Here is a 24,697-nt window from a genome sequence, read left to right as displayed (position 1 = left end):
ACAGTATTAGATTCTAAACAGTATCCAAGGCTTTACGCATCTCACAGAGCAGTGTTCATATCATCATGTGAATTTTGGAGCAAGTATGACATAGCTCCAGACAATATCATGGCCTGTCCACCCCAACTAGAAAGCAATGAGAAACGTGTGGCATTAAGGCTGATTTATACTTCAGAACCAGGTTCTATGCGTAGGTGTCGCAGTGAACAAAAAGTCGTCCTCGCCCCCTCTGCAGACCCTCTCGCAAATTGTAACTGGTCGAAGACAGTGCCGCAGACAGGCGGCCGGCTTGTTTTGTTTTTATGACCGAAATTGCGGAAAACAACTCGTGAAGTTTGACCAGCTAGAAGATGGAGGTGCCCAAGAACGCTGGGACCCTTTTTCCACTTGGATCCCCGCTCTTTTCCATTGTCAGACTAAGCTCACCCCCACTTCCTCACCACCTCTGTTGTATCTAGAACCACAGCGTATAGCACAGACCACGCTTCAATATTGAGCATAAATCAAAAATGTCTGGGTCAAGCTCACTGTGACACACTGCTGCAGGAGTATAACCAGCCCTTTATCCAGAGAATTAGCCAAGAGAGCCCAAGGTAACTCTGGAGGAGCTGTAGAGAACGACAGCTTAGGTGTGAGAACCTGTCTACAGGACAACAGTTCATCTTGCACTCCTAAGTCTGGCTCTTTATGCAGAAGTGGGGATAGAAAAAGTTATTTTTCATATCACTAATCCAATAAAGGGGGGCCACAATTTAACTTTCTGACTTGTATACAAACACTATGCATAGCAGAAAACCAACACCCTAAACACCCAAGAACCAAGTTGAGGGATTAGATTTCTCCAGTGAAGCAGGGAAGCTAATCAGAGCTGATGAAGGCTGCAATTGAAGATGAGTGGTGCTAAACGCAGACTAATCCTGGAAGTGTTAAAGACTGCTAAAGACTTGGGAACTGCATGGAGGTTCATCTTCCCGCAGGACTATGACCCAAACATTCAGCCAGAGTTATGGTGGAATGATTTAGATCAAAGCTTGACCTTGTCTTCAAGAGGACCAGGTACTTCAGACCTAACTGCGTTAAGGAATTCGATACAATTTAGTTTATTACATTGTTGATTTTGGAGCAATTTCTTTTACTGAGTGAGCATGTGGTAATAACAGAAAGTAAAATTCTTCTTTAACTGTTAGAAACCTTCAGCAGAACCTGGCTTAGAGTAAAGAACATTTTGCCTCAACCAACTTTGGGTTTAATAGATGCATGCAGAGAAAAAAAATTTGATCAAAACATAAAGCTGGACAATATATCTCTAAAACTTCTTTACTGCAATAACGGTGTGTCAAACATTCCTATTTCAAGGTGAACATGCTCTCTGGCCAATGTGAATGAGTCAGTGAGTCTGAGCTACACAGCACTGCCAGGGCAAACCAAACCTTTTCATTTCTCATAAACAATTTTGAAACCCAGCTATCAAACCATCTATGGACAGCTCAGTGTTTGTCTTTCACATAAACACCCTCCGCAATTCATTGTTGACATGAGAATATCCAAGGTGTATAACTATTTTAACAAGGTACTGCTACGGTATTTTGTGTATTGTATCATGGATGTTAACTATGATTATAAATAATTTGCTGTTTCAGACAAAGACCAGGTGAAATGAAAATGGGTCTCTGGTAGGAGTTAGACATGCAGATCTGTTAAAGACATTGTCACGCTGCTGCTTTCAAACACCCTGAGGTAGGCATGCTAAATAAGCACAACAAATTCAAAGCAGGAGGCAGTGTGTGTGCGTGTGTGTGTGAGAATGCCTGTCTGTACAGGCAGAAACAGAACGGGGAACATCCGGCAGTTTTTGACCCAAGCAGAGCACCCTGCCAGGCCATCTCATGGTGTCCGGAGTTCAACCGGTCAGTTTGATGAGCAGAAAGTTTGGCTGGAAAAGATCCAGAGAAGTGAGAAAGACAATTTATCGCTGTCAGAGGCTGTAATGAGCTAATGAGGAATGAATGCAACCTGCTGAACGACCTCAGCTGTGAAATAACTGTTTACAGCATGAGGCTCAGATATCCACATCTCATTATTAAAGAGGTTTAATGTCTCTCCACCTCCTATAATCGAGGCATGTGCAGCGTCTTCATATTTGCTGTGCATGTCGAGCAGTTTACAGACATCCAATCCATGAGCGTCAGCCAGTAAAAGATTCAATTTTAGCTTATGGGACATGATAAAAGAAAGAACCTGAGTGTCAGATCCTGGGAGTCAGACAAGCAAATTAGGTTTTCAAAAGAGCTTTTCCCAAAGAAAGGAAGCAATATGCCTCTGTGACATGACCAACTTTCCTACTTGTTGGGTAGACATAGCTCAAGGTTAACACACAAGCAGCCCCTTTATTAAGTACACCTGCTTGTTTGTGCAAATAGCTAATCACATTGCAACAACTCAATGCATTTAGGCATGCAGGCGTGGTTAAGACGATCTTCTGCAGTTCAAACCAAGCATCAGAATTTGGAACGAAGGTTATTTAAGTGACTTGGAATGTGGCTTTGAACGTTGTTTGTGCCAGATGGATCGGTCGGAGTATTTCAGAACCTGCTGATCTACCAGAATTTTTTTTAAACACAACCGTCTCTTTTGTTTAGAGTGAATGATCTGAAAAAGATTAATTATTCAGTGAGAGGCAGTTCTGTGGCTGGCCTGGTTGATGCTTGAGGTCTGAGGAGAACGTCCATATAGGTTTGAAATGATAGAAAAGCAACAGTAACTTAAATAACCACTCCTTACAGCCGAGGTGCAGGAGAGTATCTCTAAATGCGCAACACATCAAACGTTGATGCGGATGGGCTCCTGCAGCAGAAGACCACAGTGCCTCTCCTGCCAGCTAATTACAGGAAACCGAGGCTGCAACACAGCCTCACCAAAATTGGACAATAGAAGATTGGGAAAAACATTGCCTGGTGTGATGAGTCTCGATTTCTGCTGCTACATTTGCGTGGTGGGGTCAGAATTTGGCATCAACAACATGGAAAGGGTGGATCCCTCCTGCCTTGTACCAACAGTTCAGGCTGGTGGTGATGATGTAATGCGTTTGGGAATATTTTTTTGTCAAACTTTCGGCCCTATAGTACTAATTGAGCATCATGACAATGTCACAGCCTGCCTCAGTATGGTCATTGACCATGTCCATCCCTTTATGACCACAGTGTATCCATGTTCTGATGGATACTTGCAGCAGGATAATGCGCCATGTCATAAAGTTGGAATCATCTCAGACTGGTTTCTTGAACATGACAATGAGTTCACTGTACTCAAATTGCCTCAATAGTCACCAGATTGCATTGAGCACCTTTGGGATGTGGAGTCACAGGAGATTCGCATCATGGGTGCACCGCCAACAAATTTGAAGCATCAGTGTGATGCTCTCATTAAAATATGGACCAAACTCTCTGACAAATGTTTTCAGAACCTTGTTGCATCTATGCAGGATCATCTCGAAGTACTAGGGCAGTTCTGAAAGCAAAAGGTGGTCCAGTCTAGTACTCGAAAGGTGTACTGCTGAGTAGCAAATGAGTGTATTTCACCCCAAAACCTGCCTTTTTTAAATTTAAACTGTGTAATTGGGTGCAATTTTAATGTTACTTTAAATTTTTTGAAATTCCAAGTGAGATTTTCTAGTTTTGCACTGTTAGCATCAAAACATTCTCATTACTGGCAAAGTAATTTATTAAATGGTTGCTATTGCAGTTGAATTATCATAGTGGTTCATGCTGGTACACAGCTATATATGTTTTACAGGTATTCATGACCCAAGCCCAATGTTCAGGAATAAAAACATATCACTCAGACCCACATCTAGTGAGTCATCTTGAATCCTGTGCCATGCCCCTCAGTGTTTCATGGCAGGGACCACTTTAATTGCACTTTTGAAAATTTGTCAAGAAACAATCAGGGTGAGGTAGACTTTAAAAATAGAGAAAGCTGTAATTCCATTTCAATTGTGCTCCAACTTTGTAGAAATTATGCTAATGCTGAAAAAACACAGTTTTGAAGTTGTGTTTTTTCCATAATAAAACATGCAACTAAAATCACATATGAATACATTTGTTCACACGATAACTAATAAAGAAAAAACATGGCTCCTACTACTTGCTATCATTGTCTTCTTTTTGCCTTTAGTAAAGGCCGCCTATTGATCGTGTGACTCGTGTGATGCAAAAAAAAAGCGTTACCATTGCATTAGGTAGCCAAAAAGTTACCCAATGCTAGTGCATTTTTTTACTTGAAAAATTCCATTTATTTATTTATTTATTTTTTGCCATTTTTCCTTTATCAATTTGGTAATAACTTGCAAATTTTGGGGGGCAATGAAACCGCAGCTAATCACAGTGCTGAAATACTGTGTATGTCAATTTGTGATTGAAGTTTGCAAACTTTTTCATTTCAGTTTTCTTTTTTTTCATTCAGATTAGAAGATTACGGTAATTAATTTCAACTCAATTACAAAGGCAGAGACACTATCCATAAAAGGCAACTAAAGAGAGGGATGTATCTGAAAACAAACAGGAATAAAACAGCTTCGAGGTAGTATTAATATGACTTACAAAGTCTTATCAGCAACTGGAAAAGGTTCGTGCAGTTATTTTGTGGCTGTCTGCATAGCTCCTTGTAAAAAGATAAAGAAAACACTGATATACTGTATTTCTGTCGCTCATAAATCATTCTGCATTGCAGTCTAATGACAACAAAAAGAAAGATCTCTTCTGGACTTTCTTTTGACAAGTAAAAAATTCAAATGAACCTCCTCTGTAATTCCTCTGAAGACAATTTCAGAGCCTGACAGAGAACACAGGCACCCCCATAAACATTCACACACGAGTCACACACAAGCAGCCCTCAGCGCTGCTCTGTGGGTTTTAAGTGTGCATAACATGGCAACCATTATCCTATTAGCGACAGCAAAGGCCCGGGGGAAACCAAGAGGCCTTTGCAAAATGAGCGAAGAAACTGAAGGTAAAATCAACAGAAGCAACAGCCCATTGGTTACAGGGGGGAAAAAGCCAATGTCAGTGATGCAGAGAGAGATTAGAGTATTTAACAGACTATAAAAGTGTTTAACTGAGAATTTCTGTGGTTGAATAATGCAAAGTAATGCACGCATTTCTAAACCGCCTTTACTTATATACCCCCTCCATAAAATTCTGTGGTAGGACTGAAATCAAATCTTTGGTTCTATGCCTAAAAGGCTTTGTGAGGGTATGTGAGTCTATAGCTCCATTTACTCTACCCTCTGAAAACGAGCTTGGTTCCTTACGACCATTTACACCACGCTAACACGGTTCCTCGCCTCCTAGTGATGATCTACGGTACTACTGCTCTCTAGAGGTAAGTATGCAAACCAACATGGCGGCGCCCGTAACATTCAGGAAGTTATGTTTTGTTTTCATTGTGATATTTCATTGTTTGTGGAGAGTAAGGTAAATAAGGCAGCCTTTGGTGAATCTACTTGACAGGGTCAGCTTTTGGGAAGTGGATACGACAAACGATAGTTTAATCAGGGCTTACAGACGTAGGAAACAATGACAGACGTTGAGGTTCATCATAGTGCTGGAAATCGTGTGGCAAGGTAGGGAAACTAGTATTTTAATGAATGTCTGAAATGTCATGATTACGGAGGCTGACTGTAAGGAAGTGACACGGTCTGCTCACGCACTCTTTGTTATCTGAGAACTGAGCCAGAACTGAACCGCGGCAAACACTATTGATAAACTAGTATCAGTTTAGCGCGGTTCGGTTGTGACTGGCATGGTCTGGTCATTGCAGTTATGCGTGCCATTTACACTCAACAGTTATCTCGGTTACCGTGCTCGGAGCGATCTCGACACGGTTTCAAAAGGGTAGTGTATATGGGGCTTACAGTAACTCACACTCATCTGCCTAAACACACCACCCCCATTGTTAAACACGGTGGTGGCAGCACCATTGTCGAAGATTTTCATCCAGGATTTCCCTTTCTTTTTAGCTCCATTTTCCTCTCCACAATGACTTTTCCCTGTCTCTGTTAAGGAAAAGCGTGACGCCATCATCCCGTTTCTGGGTGGAGATGGTGTACCTAGCTGTCTAACACACATAGGGTTTTGTAGGCTTAACAGGGGTCTCATCTGAACAAAATAGCATCTGTTTCCCATCAGTCTTCTGCCTACTATTAGGTTCATTTCAAAGGCATTTGGTTTTACTGGATCTTTTGGAGGTTATCTGATTAGAAGGGGCTACATATTGTTAAACACCTTATTTTTTATGTTTACTTCAGAAATTAAACCTTCTGCTTTACGTTTATGTATCACTTTGTGTTGGTCTACTGAAACATAAAAGTAAGAGCTACAGTTTTCATGTCAGATTTTACAAAACTGAGGGAGGTATGAAAACTTTTTCAAGGTGCTTCACTGTCAAACTTAAGTTGAACTTGATGAGTTCATTTCAGAGAGAAATTCCAAAAGTTGATCCGCGTCCAAAATTCAGTCATTCAGTTTGGAAAAAAACGTTGGGGACTTAAGGTTTAGTGCTTCTTACTGTACCAGGCATGCATTTGAAAGCTCTTAAGCATTCTCTTTAAGCTTGAAGAGACCCCTGCCAAGCTTGGTTTGGCCAGCATCTGCATACCTCTGCTCCAAAGTCAAGCTTTTCTTTGAAATACCCAAATAAAAGACTCCTCCCAATGCCTCATTATAACATGCTAATTTCCACTATGAGTGATTAATCTGAGGTGCTCTTCTTCTCTGTCATGGACTAAGTCCAAGAGCTCAGTGGGGGCATGATGATGGCCTCATACAATCTGGTAGCTCACCCCCACTTACCTTCCTTTTTCTCCCTTCCGCTCCCTCCCTAGCCTCCATTCCTCACTTTCTCTCAGAGTATTCAGCTACCCCCTTACCAGGCTCCTTTTCATAAGGTCTCTATTGAAGTCAGGGGGAGAAAGACTCAGCGGCAACAGCTGGCCACTCTTTTCTGCAGGGCAGGTATAGAGGGGCTGGGAGCTCTCTGCATGACTGAGCCTCACTCCTCCAGCTCCATTCAGCTCTGCCTTGGCCTCCTCTATTCACCGCAGCTCTATACTTTGTCAGGAGCAAAGAAGCACAGGAAAGAAAAAGGAGGGATCAGCCTTTTCTCCCCTTTGTACTTCACATAGCTATACAGGCATTCCTAAACCCTCTGCTAATGAGCTGGCTATGGAGTTGCGGGTAAAGAGTGGAGCAGGTTGGTAAAATGGGAACAAAAAGTTTGATTGATTTCTCTTCATTCTCTTCTTTAATTGAATGCGAGTCTTGTGTTCATTTCCAAAGAGAGCTGGGCTTTGTACATACATATGCATTGTACAGACCTACTTTATAAGATTTAAAGGAAGAGCATAGAGACTTGAAGTTGGGTTCTCATTTTTCAAATCAGAGGTGGAAATGTTGTTTCTCAACGAGCTGGTAAAAAAACTCTTTGTGGTGTTAGGTTCAACGGTTAACGCTCCGCTTAATTGCCGTTTCTCCACAGCTAATGATACACTTAAGATAATGCAATGATTCTAAAGAAATTGCTTGTAAACATGCACAACACACACACACGGAGGGGAGGCCCTATGGGTTAGCGGTAAATGGGTATTCAGTTACTTCAAATAAAATTCAATTTTCCACCTCTGGCCTGCAGTTTTATTGAGTGAGCTTTAAGCCATAATTGGATTTAAGCGGGTGAGCCGTTCCGATTCAGCCGCTCGGTGGATGTCGCAGCACCAGGCCTACCTGGAATAAATCATAAACTGTGACAGGTCAAATATTGTTACACGGATTTAAATTTCATGGGCTTTGAAATAAACAAAGTTGAAAATGTTCTCATTTTTATTCATTATGTTGCTCTTCCATCCATTAAGGTTTAATGTATTTTATGGGGATTTAATTCGACCGACGCACAGACTACTTTCACTCTTTACTGTGGAAAAGGAAAATGATTTTTAGATTTACTAACAAATAAAAGTGAAATATACTTTATGTTTTCTGCTGTCTTGAGTCATTTTTTTCTGGAGTTATAGTTTATTGGGTCTCTAAAAGCTTTGCATATCCAGAGCCTGAGGTTTTTGCACGTTCTTCTTAAAAAAACAAAAAGAAAGGGATTCCCACGGCACAAGGCTGCCACCACCACCTGCACTGTTGAGATTATGTTTTCAGAGAAATGCACAATCTTTGTTTTAACATTTTAAATGTAAGCCAAATATTTTTTTTATGGTCTAGTCTGATTGGATCACATTCTTATGAAGTTTGCTGTGTTCTCTGAATGGCCTATGGTGAGATGAAAATCCAGTGTCCTGTTGTTGTTTTTCCTTTCAACAATGGTGTTCCTTTTTGAGAGCAGATTTGTAGAGAGCACTAAAAGTAGTCCTGTTGACAGACACTCCGCCCTAAATTATTGCACAGCTATGTAACTGCCATAGAGTTAGGAGCCTCTTGGCCGCCTCTCTGGATAAGGTAAATTAACAAGTGTGCCATAAGCTTTCTGTTTTCAGATGATGGACTAAACAGTGCTAAACAGTAAGACTTTTAATCTTTAGGATAATATTCTTTTATCCTAATCTTGCTCTTAACTGCGCCACAAGGTAATCACCAATCACTAGAGAGAAGCAGGATTTATACAGACTTTGAAATACAGATATAAGGACTTTCTTCATTTAGAAAGCAGGTTGCTTTAAACGTTACTCGTGGATATTTAGTTGAAGTGAATTAAATACAAAAGTATGCCACTGTATTAGATTTTTATTTGCAGAATTATTGAAAAACCTTTACACATAGTGTGCAAACGATATCCTAATGTACAGAAGCTTATTGAATTCACTTAGAAGTCAAAAAGATTGGTCTATTTTTGTGAATAAACAAGATTTTTACAAATAGAAACAAAAACAGTTTGTTGTTTCTGAATTAAGCAGATAATGCTGATGGGTTTTTATGATGTTCTGTTGCTGTTGGCATTGCAGATTTCCATGCAAGAGATTTCTTTCCTTCAAATAAGCCTCCTGTTTTATTCATTTTTTTCTTTGTTTTGGCTTTGAGAAACTAAGAAATTCTCTGTTATAGATGTGATCACTATTAGCTCGTCGACTTTTCGAAGACGCCTGCTCGCTGGGCGCTTCTCATGGCACAGTTGTTTCCCCCCTTCCTCTTCTCTTTACTGTTTATCTCAGTAATTCTGAAATAAATATATTTTTGTAAAAGAAGATCCTGTTAATTTGGAGAAACAGACCATTTTTTAGGTAAATACAATACATTTAAGTAGCAATAAAATGCTTAATTTGCTTGACCCAAAAATCTATAAACACACAAAATGCTCCATGGTTGCTGCAGGCCTTTAGACCAGCAGTCACCTTTCATGCACATTCCTCAGCTTGAGGAAAAGTTGTTCTGGGCCACTGCTTCTTTTTAAAAAAATATTCTTTAGAAAACTTTTACTGAAAGAAGTTCTTTGTCCACCCTCCCTGTTGAAAAGACGAAGAAAAAAAAAGACAAAACAAAACAACAAAACGGGACAAAAAAAATAGAAGCTGTGACTTCATCTTCATCTCAGCAGGGCGAGGATGTGAGCAATGTCGACAAAAGCAAACACCTGTTGAAAAGATGTACAGGGTAGCTGCCATATTGGATCTACTTGTAACAATGCGTACCTCTCGCTTCAGCTGACACGGTGTCTTGAATTGAGCTCAACAGTCAGGGAGAGCTCCTGTGTCCACGCCTACCTCGTGATGGAACAGGTTAGGGAGGTGGTGCGGTCTCCGTCTATCAATGCTCAATGCTGTTGGATTGACAAGCTGCAAGTCCTTCCTGCTGACAGAAATTTGGCAACGCTCATCCTGACTCACTGCTCTCACTTGACAAGCATTGATGAGAACAGAAAATGCAAGCAGCCTTTCAGTGCCGATAGAAGTATTGAGAACAGCTGGAGGAATGGCAGGAATCGTGCTGTTTGGACACCTGGTTGTACCCCAAACAAAACTAGATGTCTTAGAATGTTCCCCTGAATGTTTTTATGGCACCCTGTCTCACATGAGATCGCTCTGAGGTGCATTTTAATCACGGGCTAATTACAAGCCAACAAGCAGATTTTCGGAGGTTTAATTGATTCATTACAGGATTTGTTTTTGGAATGATGATTATTAATGCGTTCCTGCGTCGAGGTGAAATCATTTGGTTTATTACCATCTGCAAAACCCTTAGAAAATAAAAGAGAAGAGGTTATAAGGACTACCTTTGTGACTTTTTTCCCTCAAGTATTACACAACTTCAGGAGTTTGCTGAAAGACGTGAATATCATGACAAAACATGCTGACAGTTTAAACAAAGTCTAATCCTTATTTTACTTTTGCTAAATGGTTTTCAACAGCAGGTTTTTGTCACTAAGCAAACATCTAATATGCCTCGCAGATCCTTTTTGTAACGAATGGCCCTGCTGGATTTCATACCAACCCAGTTTACCTGGGGTAGTTCTCCTGAAATGACCTGCAAAATCTGTGAACATATCCTGTACTTTGCTGTTATAGCTGCGCCAAAACTCATCTAACGAACAATGAAACAAGAAGCTGGATCTAAAAGTTTATCAAACAGTTTATGACAGTAGATTAGCCCCATAAGATCCCACGGAGGAGAGATACCACAGCAGTTTCAGGGTAGGAATAAAGAAAAAGAAAATATTTTAACTGGATTTGTTTAAAAAAAAAAAAAAAAGGAGTGATTATTTCTTTTGCTGCTTGAAAATTACAGCAACTCTGAATTGATCTTTCTTCCCATTTCCTACATAATGAAATATAAGATAAAAAGAATTAATTTAGCAGAAGTTTCATAATACATAATACAATTGATAATTTTCTAAGCTTTTGCTCTTTACAATGTACAGATATGAGCTGACTAATCTGTCTGTCTATCTCCAGTGGCTGTGCTTTTAGCTTAGCAAATCTATGTTTTAACAGCTTCCCTTATTTAAGGTATAATGAAGGATTTTCACCAATTTTTTAAGACTCCACTTTTAAAAAAAAAAAGGCACATGCACAACCCTGTACCCGCTCCCAAGAAGAGAAGGAACGCCTATTAAATGTGTGCGAGAGCATGCACGAGCCCATTCTTCCTTGTGCACGCTCTGTTTAAAAGTTGCTGTTTGCATCATACAAGCTTACTTTCCAAAAGAAGATTTGCAATTTTTCCACTATGTCAGACTCACCAGCAGTAAGTAAAAATGGGGACGAGCATATAGGATGGCCTTACGTAAGCATATCACCTAAATAATTGACAACTAGGAGGACCACTTATATTTATGATCCACCTGTAAAAAGAATATCCTCCACTCTACCTTTAAGAGTAATGGGTGGAGCTCTTTTAGTTTTCATGGTACATTTTTCCCTTCAGTAGAATGTATATTTCTTGTGCACAATTAAATTAAATTCAGTTTAATTATATTGCGCCAATTCACAAGACATGTCATCTCAAGGCACTTTACAATTCACTAGATCATACAGTCAAATTGATTCAAAGTTTTCTTTTTAAGGAAAACTAGTTGATTGCATTGACTCATTGAGTCGAATGCAATCCCTCACACTAAGCATGCTTGTAGCGACAGTGGAGAGGAAAAACTCCCTTTTAAAAGGAAGAAACCTCCAGCAGAACCAGGCTCAGTGTGAGCGGCCATCTGGGGTTCAGGGAGACAGAAGAGGAGATACAAAAAGCAGCCGTAAAAGGCTTCCCGTCCAGAAAACACACAGCCATGCAGACGAGCTCCAAGCCAGCTCCCATGTCAGAGGATGAGGAGAGCACATCCAGCCAGTCACAGTCAGAGAAACAGGACTACACTGAAGAAAAGGCCGATCTCCAACATCTATGAACAAAGGTGTTGATGGCAGCAGCACAGCAAATATTTCTCTCCAGGATGGTGTCACAGCTAAACGGGAACAGACGAGGCAAAGCTACTATGAGAAAAAGCAGAGAGAGCATAACGTTAGAGATTGAACTAATAGATTCTGTAGATTGGGAGAATAGAGATAGAATGAAGCGAAATGATGAAATAGGGGTTCCTATGTCCTCCAGAAGTCTAAGCCAATAGAAGCATAGCTATAGAGATAGCCCGGGATAACCTGAGCCACTCTAACTATAAGCTTTATCAAAAAGGAAAGTTTTAAACCTACAATTAAAAGTAGACAGGGTGTCTGCCTCACAGACTAAAACTAGCAGTTGGTTTCACAGGAGAGGAGCCTGATAACTAAAATATCTGCCTCCTTTTCTACTTTTAAAAATTCTAGGAACCACTTGTAAACCTGCAGATTGAGAGCGAAGTGCTCTGTTAGGGACATAAGGAGCAATCATATCTCTGATATAAGATGGAGCTTGGCCATTTAAGGCTTTATATGTAAGAAAGGGGATTCTATATTCTTTTCTTGATTTAATAGGAAGCCAATGAAGAGAAGCTGGGATAGGAGAGATATGATCTATCTTTTTGATTTTCATTAGAACTCCAGATCAGCTGAAGGCTTTTAACTACAGTTTGTGGACTTCCTTATAGTAAAGAATTACACAAGGGAATGGAACATGTAGGAGTGATTGAGGATGTGTAGCAACAGGTTGGGGAGGGCTGAGAAGTGATCTACTTTGCACTCCAGTCACTTATATATGGTCTTTGATTAAAAGACCTTTAGCAGAAGGAATTGTTTAGATTTCAGACCATTACTTTTTAAAACCATGAAACCTAAAACTGGGCTATGACTACAGCATAGATCACAGTTTGAGTGTTCAGCCCTGTCATGGTGGATTTTAGGGTTAAGTCTGGTATCATTCCCTGACCTTTCCAGTTAGGACCTATGCTGAATTTCCCCACTTGAAACCTGGACTTTTAAATGTTTAAGTTCAGATAAAGAGCATCGGAGCATAACTATTAGATTTCTGTATCATAAAGCGCTTCAAAAATATTTAAATTCTAGATGTAAATGTCAGTTTAAATGTGCAAAAGAAGCAATGGCTTAGAAGATTTAACCAAGATGACACAAACGTCACATCTGTGATGTAAAGGTATGACAAAACAAGATGAATATGGGTTCAAAAGACGTTTAAAATTTTTTCTCTAAACATCTGTCCTCCGATTCTCAGCCCGAATCTCATGCATGTTACCAGGCGTGTTGGTATCTACCAAAATCAACCCTAACCTTTCTCTGCTTCCTATTACCGAGGCATTTCCAGACTCCTGTAACACACGTTAGCCATCCAGCCGAGGTATGATGAGTTGGCCTGGCTTCACGCCTTCCCATTTTATGCTTGATGAATGGCTGCAGCAGATGGTTTGTTATCTTTGAAGATTCCAGGGAGATGAGCGTGATGAATTGCTCCAGGCCCTCAGCTCCCCCAACACCACCACCATCAAGTTACACTTCCAGACCAAAAGGAGAGAGATTATCAATATGTCGTTGACTCACACCCCTTTAAGAAGCTGCTGCTTCCACTTCTCCCAAGGTTTACATTGACATGCTTAGAGAATTACCTGTAGCACTGACGCAGATGGCATTTACAGCGTATACAAACAAAGAACAGACATGGGCTTGAGCTCATCTGGTTCGGTCATTAGTCTTTTAACAATGGAGTCAGAGCATCACACTGCTTCAAAAAGGTCAAAAAAGGTTATGGACGAAAGGGAAAAGTGTGTAACTGTACAATGTCCATTTATTCTTCCTTCTTCTTAGTATACAACCATTTTTCAATTTAATCAACAAAAGATTTTTCACAACAAGAACTGTTATATACAAATCGTCATATTAGCAATGCTCTGCATCATTATAAAACTACAAGGCTGAACCTCTTTAATGATGGTGCAAATGGTGAGCAGACCACAAACTCATCAAATCTTGGTGTAACAGACTTAACTTTATGTATTTATTTTTAGATGTCCGGTCTTGAAAAAGACTGTCCTTGTTGAGGTTATTTGTAAGCCAGGTCATTTAGGGCAGGTCATCCATCAAGTAAATCAAGTTAAAAGACGTGTCAACAGTTTTCCTAAAATAGACCCGCAAAGTACCTTTGTCCACATACTGTGCCTGATGAAGGAACATCAAAATGTAAGGTTGGACATACTTGGGATAGCTGTCATGCTAAACTGCTACCCTTGTGTGTTGAAGATGTGCAGATGGCCAAACATAATGGATTAGAAACAATAAAGTAAATGTTTATTGTAGCCATCAACAGACATATTGCCAAAAGTGCCTGCAAACATATATAAACATGAACAATGTCCTATTATTGTTCCATAAGGATAAGAGTGATGTCACCCAAACATCTTTAGCTGTTTAGATCTTCGACAAGGTTTGAAAATATTTTTATGAAAATCTTTCCCATTCTTCCAGAAATGTATTTTTTAAGGTAATACACTGATATAAGAAAATATTATAATATAAATTATGCCTAATTTATCCTAAAGGTGTGCTACAACATTAAAATTGGGACTCCAGTGCAGGCTGTTCACACTCTTCCAGACAAAACTCCTTTATTAACATTGCTTTGTGCATTGAGCTGGACATATGTTGGATCAAGAATTGTTCATTTAAGTCACTTGATCTATGCAGGTACTTCCGAACAACAGACACCTTAACATATTTGCACAAACTCTACACTAGTGCTGTGTAAGAGTCCCTGCAAAGGCAATTTTTGAAATAACAGATGAATACAGTAAAAAAAAAAATAAAATCAAGGTGTTCGAATGCATTAAAATAATACCAAACAGCAAACAAAGATAAACTTATATGCAATGGTTAAGTAACATAGTTTCAAAATGGTTGGCTTACAAGTATTAAATGGAAGCTGGAAGGGCAAAAACTGAAACATATCAGTTGGACATGAACTAGTCTAGCAAATCATTTCCAAAAAAAAAAAGAAAAGAGGAATTGCTTTATATTCTCTCTCAACAGTTTTTCTCAAGAGTTTTCTATCTGCTGAGTATTTGGAACCACCTATTGAATGGGATATTTGGTATTGTTGTCAGTTTGGCACAGAAGTCCTTAGAGAGTCTTAGTGTATCCCAGGTATATACATAAAAATTTCAATCACATGCTTTCCTGGAGTAGAGGGTGGAGCAGATGGTGTTGCAAGGATACATATTGCAAAATATCATCATCACAATATTAGTCTGTGCAAAATGTATACCATGAAGGACATTTTGAAATGCAAATAATTGTCAGCTAATATACAAAGTTGTATTTTACCTGCTGATGGAATGTTTAGTCACTACTGCTCACATTGGACATCAGTGTTATTATCGATAATAAATGTTCAAGCATTTATTATTATCTATAGATGACAGGGAGAGGAAAAAAGAAAAAAAGTATATATTTCAATTGATATGGTCATCATAGTATTTTATAATACAACTTTTTTACAACTTTTGCCGCCCTACTGGGAAGCATAAGTTAACCTTGACATCTGAGATATTATGCTTTCATGACATCAGCACCAGAAGTGCTCTGTAGACCTTGTTTAGTTTTAGAGGAAAGGATTTAATCAGCTTTAGTACAATCTGTTTATCATCTAATCTTTGTGTGTTATATAAGAGATTTACAAAATAAATATGCTGTGACACTAATACGTGACTTCATGGCTATGTTTCTTTGACTTATCGAAATGCTTCAATTAATCTTATAAAACCTGCTTCAGCAAACAATTCCCAAGTCCTTTTTTTTTTTTTTTCATCATCGTTGAAGTCATGTTTTAACAGAGTCTCATTTTTCATTTATTTTCCTTTTCTCCATTAGCTGGAAGCCTCGCCTGCAGGTAAATGTGCACATATACCCGATGCAATGTGAAACCATTGTCTGTTTACTGGAAATGGAACAAGGAACTGTGCCACTGAACTTGCCTGCAGTGCTGCAGGTGCGAATATCTGTGTCCTGGCTATTGTGATTAATGGCAATGAAACCTGGGCCTTGGCCCAGCACGGAGTGATCACAATAGCTCTGACAAAGTCAATCAAAACAATCTGTCAGTGCCAAGAAAAAATGTAAAGGGGGGGGGGGGATTGTTCGTGAGGCCAGGTTGCCTGACAGCACTGCTGATTTATCACAGATGTGCATTTCTGAGAGCATGGGCAAACACAATTTTAGCATTTGTGAAGAATTATTTTTTGCTTTCATGTGGCCCTTACAGGGCAAGTTCAAATAGTGGAAAGATCATTGTGGATGGACAAAACACATGGATACACTCTACATAAGCATGCACAGACACACCTGGAGGAAAATATTTATAGCATTTTGCATTTCAAACACTGATGAAAAAAGTCCTTACTTCATAATTGTACACGTGTAAACTAATCATCGTGATGTGGATCATTTTTATAAGTAGAGTTTTCACTTTGCAGAAAAAATAGCCTGTTGATATTTATTGAAAAAAAAAATCTTTATGACCTTCTTAGCAAAGACTTCACTGGTATTTTGAGGCTTTATTTTTGGTCTTCAGCTCCAGGCATTTGAAGCTCCTTGCCATAACTCTAATATTTAGCTCCTTCTAGGTTTTTTTTTCGCAAATTCAAATCATTATCTGGGGTGATCCAATGTGAACTGTTAGCTTTAAAAAAAGAAATAAGTTGCTCAATCAAAAGAGATTGAGCAACTCATGTTCTGATTATATTTTTGAAATGTTTCTCTAATGCCTCACTTGCAATGACTGTGAAATAAAAGTTTGGCCAATGTACATTATGAACCCAGGTTATGGGCGCCCCCAAAAAATTATAAAAAGTCTTTAAATAAATGTATATATTTTTTTACTGTGTACCATAATCTAACATTTATAGAAAATTAACTTTTAACTACCGTATGTTGAATATGTGTTCACAATGAGCCAGAAACACTATTTCATGTTATTTTTTAACCAACAAGGAAGCATGATGCATATGAAACTACATAAAACAGATATCAATTTAAAAAATATATAAAAAAGTATCACATATCAATAGATTGATCATTGAAGACCTATTTTTTTTTATTTCTATAATTGAAACAAATTACTCATTTATTTACAAGGACGTTTTTATGCCTTTTTTTGTTGGTGAGGATAATTTCCTGTTTACAGCCAGTGAAAAAACACAAAATATAAGATTATTACATCAGAATAAAGGACAAAAAAAACAAAAAAAAAGAATCTAACACACAAGAAACAGATCTAATTTTCTGACTTTGCATTACACAACACCTAAATATAGAAAACGACGTTTGAATTTTGAGTGTAGATAAGAGTGAAACTATGTTACTGTGTTGTCAGAAGTTTAGATTTCAAGGCTTTTCATTTGTTTTTTTACCACACCGCACTCTTGCAACTATGGTTTTTAAACGTATGTATTGAACTTGCAAACGTCATTCTCAGTTTGATTTGAAAAAAAAAAAAAAGCATTTCTTTATTCTACGGAAGAGGATTAGGGACACTGAAAAAATAAAATAAAACTTTGACTGATTTTTAGAATTCATTTCAGTTTATTTTGGGAAAAGGGTCAGAACTCACATCTTTGTCAGTGAAGCTGAGTGCTCCCACATGTCTTCCCTTATGGTGCCCACCTACATTCAGATTCAAAATTCTGAGATTAAAGTCAGAATTCTGAGAAAAAAGTCAGAATTCTGAGATTAAAGTCAGAATTGTGAGAAAAAAGTCAGAAATCTAAGATTAAAGTTTGAATTCTGAGAATAAAGTCAGAATTGTGAGAACAATGTCAGGAATCTGAGATTAAAGTCAGAAGTCTGAGATTAAAGTCAGAATTGTGAGAAAAAAGTCAGAATTCTGAGATTAAAGTCAGAATTCAGACTTTTTTTTCTCATATTATACTGAAATAAAATTTGAATTTTTTTTTTTTTTTTTTCACTGGCCCTAATCCAGTGAAAACCTCTTTAGTAATACTATCTTAAGAGGAATCTTTAGAGTGGAATACAAATTTGAGGAGACAGAAAAAGAAGAATAAAGACAGCTTATTTATTTTTTCTATAATCTTTTTGCAACTGTTAAACACCAGATTTTTCCCATTGTGGGACAATAATGGTATTTTAAATTCTATTCTATTCTTAGTGATGTGTCACATATATCAAGTGTAGTGTAGGTAAATTTGTTAATAGCTTTAGGTTGACTCTTTTTTTAATCACAAACCTGAGTGTGAAAATGTTTTTGAGACTGTACTGATGTGACTTTTAAGAGTTTCAATAATAGTGTCATGCACCTAGTATTTCTTTTGTCTTTAAAAAGCCATGTTTAACAGAGACATGTTTATTACTTCCTCTCTTGACTCTTTCACATGTAAATGTCGGTGTCAGAATGGAATTATTAGGGGCATTCAAACCAATTATGTTATTATGGCTTGTTATAATGCGATTATAGAGATTGAGCTGGGGCTGATTGTCTCTTTAAGAAGTAGTGAGAGTGGAGGGGGGGCTGAGGAGGGGAGGGGGCGCGGTTTCACACCCTCGGGTGGGAAAGGGAGGCGGGGTTTCGGCGTTGATTGACAACCGCTCAAGGGCTCTTCACTCCGCGATGCGGGGAGAAGCGATCCGACCAATCAGATCGCTTAGGTAAGAAGCCATCCTCCAATCAGATCGTTATGGGCGGCACTTAGGATCGCTGTTGTGCTTCCAACGTGGGACTACGGAGCGACGGGTTTGAAAAAAAGGGAAAAGTAACTCTGCAAAGGAGAAAACTCACGGTGGTTAAAGCACGTTCGGAAGGAGGAGGGGGACGCAGTTTTGTTATTTATCGGAACCTCTAGATTCTGGGAGCACAGACGGCACCTGATGAGCTGCCGGTGGAGTTTCTTTGGATGGTCCTTGTTTCAAAGTTGGATTTATGCGGCTCAGATTTGAAGCAGTGATGTCTGGAAAGCTTTCAGCTTGAGATTTTTTCCCCTCCATCGTTCCGAATTTATTTTCTAAATATTTTTGGGTTATTTTATCGCTTCAGAAGTTAGAAGTTTACGTTAAAGGCAATTTTTGAGACTTGGAGCAGCTGCAGGGTGTCCTTTTAACATTTGGCTCCTGCGTGATTTCAAAGGTAGTAGAAAAAAGGCAAATTATTTGCTCTTTTCCTGAAACGTTTTTAGTACTTTATTTAATTCTAATGTTTTCGAGTTTGTGACTCTTTTTTGTTTCTGAATTTCCTTGAATTTTACTTCTCCGTCGGACTCCGGGCGGCGGGGAGGGGGGAGAAAGTTGGGACTTGTTTCAGAGATGAATTCGGCTGAAACGGACACAAAGTTGTTTCTACGAGCCTCCGGGACACAACAGGACAGTTAATGAGCTATAAGGGCTCCCTTCACCTCCTAAAGCGAGCCTGATAATAACTTTGCCAGCCTGTGGGCACCGGGAGAGCTCCGCGGCCGCGCTGCTCTACTGGATACAAAATGGCGGCGTCCCTGGGACGGTATGGATGCGGTTCTCGCTTTGTTTTTTATTTAATTTTGTCGCTGGAGCTGCTCAACACATTCGGACTGTGTTCGGACGCACCTTGCCCGCTTAACTGTACCTGCAGCGGGGATTCGGTGGACTGTAGTGGCCGGGAACTGACCGTCCCGCCTCTGGACCTTCCAGTTCGGACCGTTTCCTTGTAAGTAACCCCCCACCCCTTCAACTATTTATTGACCTGTCCATATCAGGATAACTGGGCTCTTAAAGTAACTATTTAATCCCTTTTTTATGTAATGAAGACATTTCAGAGCCTTAGCTGTCCAGAAATCTTTCTGGAGAGATTTTCCTGTTAGCCCAACCAGCCGGTCTAAGGTATAAGCAAACAATGCAGTTGCTTAGTTTCTGTATTTTCTACCTGCGTTTTTTTTTTTTTTATTAAATATGTGCATATTTGGTCAGTTTGTTTTACACAGTAAATTCCACTGTGTTAGATATCCAGTGTCAAAGTACATTAACTCTTTTAGAGTTATTGCAACAACAACTGGAGTGAAATATACAATATGTAGAGTTCTAATTTAACACTAATTCAGAGTGGGACCAGTGTTACTATAACTCTTCAAAATGTACTGTGTAGCTACACGTCAGAATCCGGGAAGTAATTTGAAAAAGAATTCTCCCCTTAAAAAAAATCTCTTAAATCTGGCTTCTTGTTCGTCTTGAACAATAAAGATTTCAACAATTGAATCCTGTTGTTAATAATAATTGTAATAGTAACTTTGTTTAAGACGTTTAAAGCGTTTTATCTCTGCTTCTGTCTCCTTGAACCCCACTCAGCCTCAGCAGATGGCCGCTCGCACCGAGCCTGGTTCTGCTGGAGGTTTCTTCCTGTTAAGGGGGAGTTTTTCCTCTCCACTGTCGCTACAAGCATTCTTAGTGTGAGGGATTGCTGAAGAGTCAATGAGGCGATGCAGTCAGCTGGTTTTCCTTAGATAGAAAACTTTGAATCAATTTGACTGTTTGATCTTGTGAATTGTAAAGTACCTTGGGAGGACATGTGTTGTAAATTGGCGCTATATTGATAAACTGAATTGAATGGAATTAAAGTTAGGTCAAAATTAATTCACGGGTACAGGATAAAAATATGAAGATAACGTATTTAATCTCAAGTGATGCCAATTTAAATGTATTGTGTGAGGAAGTTGCCGTCTGTGTTTTTAATTTTGTTTTTCACTTATGAGAAATATTGATTGATCTTACTGAAACCATCAGAGGCTAGCGCCACTCCCAGGAGCCCTCAAATTATCACATTAGTCAGATTTAGAGAGCATTATTCATACTTTAGGAATTATTCATCACTATCGTTCTCTATTCATTGCTGAGCTCCAGGGTCTGAAACAAAACTTTTGGTCAGAGCCTCATATAGACCAGATTATTTAGGGTTTAATGTGAAAGACGGTGAAAATATGGAGGCATGAATGAAGCAGGTAAAAGTCAGAAAAAAAAAAACAACCAAACTTTTAAATGATAGATGAACCCAATGCTCTAACTACTATAGGTTTCATTATTTCCGGCAGACAAGCACACAAATAAAGGCTAGAAACTCTAACCTCATGTGGATTACCTTTGGATTTAAAGATAACTTTATAGAAGAAACTGATTCAACAGGTCAGACCTTAAAGACAATCTGCCAGAATAAAACACAGCTCAGTGCATCTTTTCATTTAATCCGACCTACTTGGATACACCCTGCTTTGGATAAAGTTTTTATGCATTTAGTATTGTGTTTTTGGCCCTTATTTACAGCGGTTTAATGGAGGATAAATGTTGGGAGATTTACTATCATAGTTTTGGAACTACTGTATTTTATATCTGTGTTTGACCATCCCAACTTATTGCCTTTCCATAGCCTCATTTCTCTCTGAATGAGCAGTTATGTTCCCAGAGACAGAATGAGTAAACTTGTTTGCTTGGGATGAGTAAACAAACCTGTCATAACGAATAATCTCCGCCATTATTCCCTCAGATTAGTGATGAGTATTATCCACATTTCCTTCTCTGCGTTGGAAGCCATGTTACAAATTGAATTTGTGGTAAATAAATCAGTTTCCCAGCCAGGGTAAGACTGAAAACAGCCAATACCTTGTTTGTCAGCTCATTCGAGAATTAGCCACTTTGGACTATTTTATGAGCCTTTCGGGTGCTCCAGCTACCATCCTGCTGAGAAAAGAAAACACAGCTCTCTGTCCTGTCTCCTTCTCCCTGAAGCTCCAACAACACAGTTTTCTCCTGCGTTAATCATTAGTGTCAATTAAACCTGCTGTTCCAGGGAGCTTCTGCTTGTTTGGTTCCAGTAGATGGTCAGAAATCCACGTTTTCAAGACCAAGCACCCGAGCTCCACTAGGTTTATCTTTGCTTCTTTGCAGTATGGAAACACAGCTTTAGAAAAAAAAGTCTACATTTACAGGGACTGGATGGTCTGACAGCAGCTCTCTTATTGTGGGACAAATGTTCTGTTTGTAAAGAACGGCTGATGACTCTAGCCGCCGCTTCGATCCTTGTTCTGTTATCTCCTCCAAACCTTATCGGTTAAGATTTAAGCGGCCGCAATCTTTTTGTTTTCAAAGGGAATGGCTTTATGGCTCTGAATTATCTTTAAAACACCTAAGGTCGCACATTTCCACCAGATAGTAACATCGTATTGGCAGCCACCTCAAAGCAAGAGAGCGCCATTATTCTGGGGTCTTTGTAGAGGGCTGTTATTATTATATGGTTCCTGCAACTGGTGTCTTTTTGAGTCATAGCCAAGTGTCTAAAGCTCTTTATCTTAGCCTGTTTAAAAATCATAAAAAATGTCCCTTAGAAACTTTGGCATTTCTTCATGTGATCACACACAGGCTGTACTTTTCACTCCTTGCGTGGAAAATAAGTTGTGATTGGGAACCATGAATTGTTCTTGGTTTCATTTGAACTGATTGCCAGTTTCCACAGTGAGGCATGAGAAATGGAGGAAGCCACTGTGGAATCGGCTATCTCTGTGATGTGTGTCCCAGAGGAGCAGCAGCTGTATCGCTGCTAAAAGGGAGAGTATCGGTCCCTCCTTTCCTCACTTTCTTCTTCATGTTTGGTTAAAAAAAAATAAAAGATAAGTTGCAAGGGAAAGCATCAGAGTTACCAGACCTTTTTTTCCAGCTGCATGGAGGATAAGATGCACCTGTTGCTGCACACTGTATTTCAGCTGACCTAAATGAGGCTACTAGATTTCCCCTTTGCTTTAAAGGGAAACTGGATTTAACGCATCCCTGTAACTTTTCATTAGAAATTAAACACATGGGTAGTACTTCCATTTTTGGGTTTGACTTTGTTGTAAAGACTATGTTTGTTTGTTTTGTGTTTTTAATCAGGGAGAGCTGTTTAAAATTTTTCCCTGGGTGTAGAGGACCTGCAGGTCGTCTAGGAGTGTTTTCAGTAATGTGGCAAATCTCAAGCTTCCTTTTCCCATATTTATTCATTTCCCCCTCCATCTTTTAAAAAAAAAAAACCCTTAGAATGAAAACGATTGTTCGTGATAGAAGAACACTCTGACTTTTTAGCCTTTCTATTGTGATTTTTGCTTTGAAGATCCGTCTCCAGAGATAAGATATGATAAGAAATTTTTATTGAACCTGCAGGAACTCTTTGTGGCAGGGCTTCAGGATCACGTTCAATGAACTTTAGAGAATATAGTAACATGAACAAGCATCAGTCTGGCCTTCTCACTGTACATGGTGGCAAAAATAACTTTTTTTCCACTTGTTTTAGAATTGTCAATTGTTTGATTATTGTTGTATTGATTGGCTTTGTGTTTTTCCACCTTGTTGCAATCTGTGTATGCATTTTCTGGAGGTGGGGTGTGTCTGTGCAGGTGGCAGCGATAGTTCTACGTCGGGGTTTCTTGGGTTAAATAAAAACTTTTCCCTATTGCTTTTTATATACGTTTTTGTTTTGTGTGTGTGTGTGGACTTAAATAGCTGCAGCTCACCTGATCGGTTCACGCTGTGCACCGTCTATCAGACAGCAAAAAGGGGCTTCTGATGAGTATTTGTGTGGGGAAGATCGGTTACCAGAGGGCAGGTTTTAGCCTGCAGCTCATCCATCACTGGCACAAATAAGGCCACAACTGTTGGTGGAAGAAAACAAAAAGGCAATGCTTTCCAGCTGTCAAAATACCCCCCTCCATCAGGACCCCGATTGTAACGGCTCTCTGTGAACAAGGGGCCTTGATGAGGATTCGTGGCAAGCAAACATGTTGGCATGTCCGGTGCAGGTCAGGCTGGGCCAACAACGGACTGAAGGGGGCAGTTTTTGAGAACACTACCATGCAGACCTTAAATCATCGTTATTTTAAGTAGCTTGCGGTTTTAATAACACCAATGCTTCATCAATCAACATGCCTGCGCTGTCTTCAATCGCAGATTGATTATTTTGACTGTACTACAGCACAGCCTTGTATTTACGAATATCTGGGTCAAGCACACATGTTGCTGTTTTCCGTCAGAAGTCCTTTAACATTTAGCAAATTGACCATTAGCCTGAGGAGTTGGACTCCTCTTCATGATTGATGAATAGCCTTACAGAATCCAAAGTGAGTAGTCTCTCACACTGTTGCATATTCCCCCGCAGGAGTGGTGCTTTATCTTATTTGCTGTCACTGTAATGTGTGCAAAAAGCATCTTTACCCACAGTGCCGCTGGCGTAATGGGATTCTGTGAGTAAATAAAAGCAGGGGCAGTGCTAATTTTGGCTGCAATTCACTGCGTCGGGTAAAGATGGAGCAGATACCAGGGGTCTGTTTGATACAGTGTCTCTGTGTTTGTTTGTTTTTTCTTCTTACTGCGTGACGCACTAAAGTCCTGACGGAAGTCTACAGTTTTTTAACTCGCTCTCTCTGCGTTTTCATGTCTGCAACTGCTGCTACGCACTGGCCATTGGTAAGGTTTTAAAGATGAAAACTTTTTGCGGTTTCCGTTATTCAATCATTTTATTGGTGGAACATAGAACATTTTCTGTGGACGTATAAAGCTTAGGCTGCTCCTCCCCTACCTGCTGCTGTGCACTGCCAGCCAGCTGGCTCTGTTAGAAGATTTCTGTGTTTTCTTTTTTTTTTTTGTTCATACACCTGTTTTACTTTGGTAAATTGCCTTTTTTTATATATATATTCTCTCCTTGCATGACTGCTTCCAAGGAATACTTTATAAGATAATAATTTATATGGCATGCAATTAAATATTGCCTCCAAATACATTTTTTTT

The 24,697-nt window shown here is 39.2% G+C and overlaps 1 protein-coding gene across 1 annotated transcript in view; it reads left to right on the top strand.

Moving 5' to 3' along the window:
- The first annotated feature begins 18,671 nt into the window (after positions 1–18,671).
- Positions 18,672–24,697, top strand: part of lrig1 (leucine-rich repeats and immunoglobulin-like domains 1) — a 35,911-nt gene continuing 29,885 nt past the window's right edge. The window contains exon 1 of the mRNA XM_015385282.1: positions 18,672–19,607. Coding sequence (XP_015240768.1) covers positions 19,405–19,607 — 203 coding nt within the window. The 5' untranslated portion in view covers positions 18,672–19,404. The remainder of the gene's footprint in view (positions 19,608–24,697) is intronic.

Source organism: Cyprinodon variegatus, unplaced genomic scaffold, assembly GCF_000732505.1.
Source record: "Cyprinodon variegatus isolate N-32 unplaced genomic scaffold, C_variegatus-1.0 Scaffold335, whole genome shotgun sequence".
Lineage (NCBI taxonomy): Eukaryota > Metazoa > Chordata > Actinopteri > Cyprinodontiformes > Cyprinodontidae > Cyprinodon > Cyprinodon variegatus.
This window is presented reverse-complemented; position numbering and strand designations above follow the sequence as displayed.